General features: G+C 46.0%; 1 protein-coding gene across 1 annotated transcript; it reads left to right on the forward strand.

Annotated features, from left to right (window-relative positions):
* Positions 1-861: 861 nt before the first annotated feature.
* On the forward strand, positions 862-2955 carry nr0b1 (nuclear receptor subfamily 0, group B, member 1). Its single transcript, XM_072671458.1, has 2 exons — positions 862-1488; positions 2318-2955. The coding sequence occupies exons 1-2, from the start codon at positions 933-935 to the stop codon at positions 2557-2559; spliced, it is 798 nt and encodes a 265-aa protein (XP_072527559.1). The 5' UTR covers positions 862-932; the 3' UTR covers positions 2560-2955.
* The last annotated feature ends 408 nt before the right edge of the window (positions 2956-3363 follow it).

Genomic DNA, 3363 nt, shown 5'->3' on the forward strand with positions numbered 1-3363 from the left:
CTCAGTTTCTGATGAGGCACAAAGATAGAAATTAGCATCAACAGCTTGAATCCATGGACCCAACCTGTCTTGTGTCAGTAGTCCAGGGAGGTTGAGGTGGTGTAATGGTGAGAGGAATGCTTTGTGAAACACTGTGAATTAAAGATCAAAGTCTTTACTTCAATCATATCTTTATTAATTCATTTAAGGTCCTCTGTGATGGAGTATACACACATAAGTGAAAGAATGGATCATTCTTACTGAATTGCATCATGGTCCTGCAATGGGATGCCACCACTGCAGCCAGTAATTTGGTAAAACTTCTTCTTCCCTCCTTGATATTCCCAGATCACTGATGAGTGGTATCATGTATTATGAGTGGAAGTGTTTAGGAATCAAAGCAACTTAGCCAATAAGTGACAGACCCTGTACAGTTTAGATTTAGTGGGGTTGTTGAGTGCTGAGGTGCATAGTGCCTAAAAGTCTCCAATGCTCTGCTGACTCAATAAGTGCAGTTCCAAACCTGCTGTTAGAGCTGCAAAAAGGAACCATCTTAACTTGGAGGACCATATTTATGCTCATGAATTTAAAATGCAATCAGGCAAATCCGGCAAATTCTGCTGAGGGAATCAATTATATATGAATATATGCATTTTTGTTACGTCTTGGTTTCAGCCAAGCACAAGTTCACGTATGGCACAGTGTTGAGGTGGTTTCAACACTTTGCTTAGGCGCCTAAGACTTACTGTGTATTGACATGAGAGAGGGACTAGCTCCCCCTATGTGTGCGTCAGCGAAGAAGTGGGAGGCGTCCAGCCCTGTTTAAAAACTCTTAACTACTTGCCGTTTGGACGGAAGGAAGCCAACCCGCCGCCGTGCATGGAAGTGGTCCGGGGCAGCGAGCAGCGTTTGACCAGCAGCGAGACTCCGAGAGCGCGCGCGGCGCTGCCAGCATGGCTCACTCCGACAGCTGCCACTGTGGCGGAGAGAGAGCGCACAACAGCATCCTCTACAGCATCTTGAAGAGCGACGGCCAGGCCGTGCCGCACGCGCCCCGCAACCCGCGCCTGGCCGTGTCGATGCACGCGTGCGCGTGCGGCGCCAAGAAGCAGGTGGCCCTGCGCTCCCCGCACACCACGTGCAAAGCCGCGTCCGCCGTGCTCGTCAAGACGCTGAAGTTCGTGAAGAACGTGCCGTGCTTCCGCGAGCTGCCCATCGACGACCAACACGCGCTGGTGCGCAGCAGCTGGGCGCCGCTGCTCGTGCTCGGCATGGCGCAGGACAGGATCGACTTCGAGACGGCCGAGACGGCGGAGCCCAGCATGCTGCAGCGCATCCTCACCAGCGGCCAGCTGGGCGAGCAGCAGGAGAGCGCGCACGCCCGCGGACACGCCGGCGTAGCGCTCGCGGACGTTCAAGCCATTAAAATGTTCCTAAGCAAATGCTGGGGGCTGGATATCAGCACCAAGGAGTACGCGTACCTAAAAGGAGCCATTCTGTTTAACCCAGGTAAACAAGTTTTGACCTAAAATTTTCGGGCGTGTTTATATTTATAATTATACGGTGTGATTAGGATGACAACAACAACAACAGCAGTAATAATTAAAATAAACGAAACAAGAACAGTCATACAGTCATAACTGGACAAAACATACAGCTTTAATACCAATACATGTTATATAATAATAATAATAATAATAATGGCGTTGATGCTGATTGTGCTTGTGATGAGGATGATAACAATAGTCATACTTAGAACAAAACAATAGAGCAATAACAAACAATAGCAATAGTTATTGATGTTGGAGCTGGTTGGCTTTGTCTGATAATAACATGTTGTTTATGCCATGTATATTATTTATTAAAATATATACATCAAAGGAACAAATATGTCCCTTAACTAAAGGTACTGAAGACAAGTACCACTACAGGGACCGTTTTGTACCGTTTTCTTTGAGTTATTTCGTCTTAATTACATAACGAAGTCATGATTAATAGAAAGTTAATCAGCAGTGCTGTTAGTTTTACTCAAACCTAGACCAGAGTCTTTTTTTAAGACTTTTAAACTAAGCTTCTCAGGAATGGCACTTGCCTTGTATCCGGTTGCACAAGCAGACTTGTGGAAACACAGGTAAACACAGTCTGCGTGAGGAAACTAGGCGTAATCACGTGCCGTTCAGGGCATGACATGTCACATATCCCCGCTACTTTCCCTGTGTTTGTTTGTGATCGTGGAGTTTAGATCACGTGCATTTGTAGACACCTGACATGACTCTTCTCTAAGAAGTGTGCCAATGTGCGTTGTGTGTGTGTGTGTGTGTGTGTGTCGTTCTCCCAGACGTGGCGGGACTGCAGTGTCAGCGCTACATCCAGGGGCTGCAGAGCGAGGCGCACCAGGCGCTGAATGAATACGTCAAGATGATCCACGGAGGAGACACGGCGAGATTCGCCAAGCTCTTCATCGCGCTCTCCATGCTGCGCTCCATCAACGCGAACGTGGTGGCGGGGCTCTTCTTCACCCCCGTCATCGGCACTGTGAACATGGAGGAACTGCTGCTCGACATGTTTTACGGAAAGTAGCCTAAGAGTTTTAGCGCGCTCGCCCTCAAACGGACCGAGCCAGCAAGCGCTCACTCACACATGGACCGCTGGGAAGGCCGTCAAATGCGCATGCGCCCTCCACAAGAACTTATTCCTTTTTACACACGCTATTTTTGTACTATAGTTCCCGGACTGTGTTTTTCCTCTTTGCCTTCTGAGTTGAACTCATCGCTGAATCCAAAGTCTGACGTTGTTCCCTTTTGGGAAAATAGCTTTATGGTCTCTTTTTTCTGTTGTTGTTTCTCTTCAGTTTATTAGCTTTCCTGTGTGTGTTGCATTGTGCAGCCGTCTGATGAAATAGACTATTTATTGGAGTATATTTGGATATTAGAAAATCTTGTAGACTTGTGTTTTTATTGTTACCTTATATGCCACCTTGATCCCACTGAAAAAAATAAAACAGTAGGCTAATAATATAAAACTGTTTGATTAACAGAAATATCAAATGATCAGATAGTTACAAAGACAGACAGACAAACAGACTGGCCTTCAATAATTACATATAATTCCTTAAAGAAATACAAGTCAGTAAAACTTTGGGTTAACACAAACGTGTGATGGCATGTGATAAAGTCAAGATGTCCAATCTTAGCAGTAAGCACCCCAATGCAAAAGTGCCCCATATTGTCCCACCCTAGATAGATAAATAGATAGAAAAAGAGATCCAGAAGTAAACAAAAAATCTTTCCTACCAGGAGAGGGCAGTGTTTGCCCACAAACCTCAACAAGACGAAGGAACGTCGGTAAAAGATTTCAAGCCAGGCCAAACAGGGCACATTTTTT

Source organism: Salminus brasiliensis, chromosome 25 (genome assembly GCF_030463535.1).
Source record: "Salminus brasiliensis chromosome 25, fSalBra1.hap2, whole genome shotgun sequence".
NCBI lineage: Eukaryota > Metazoa > Chordata > Actinopteri > Characiformes > Bryconidae > Salminus > Salminus brasiliensis.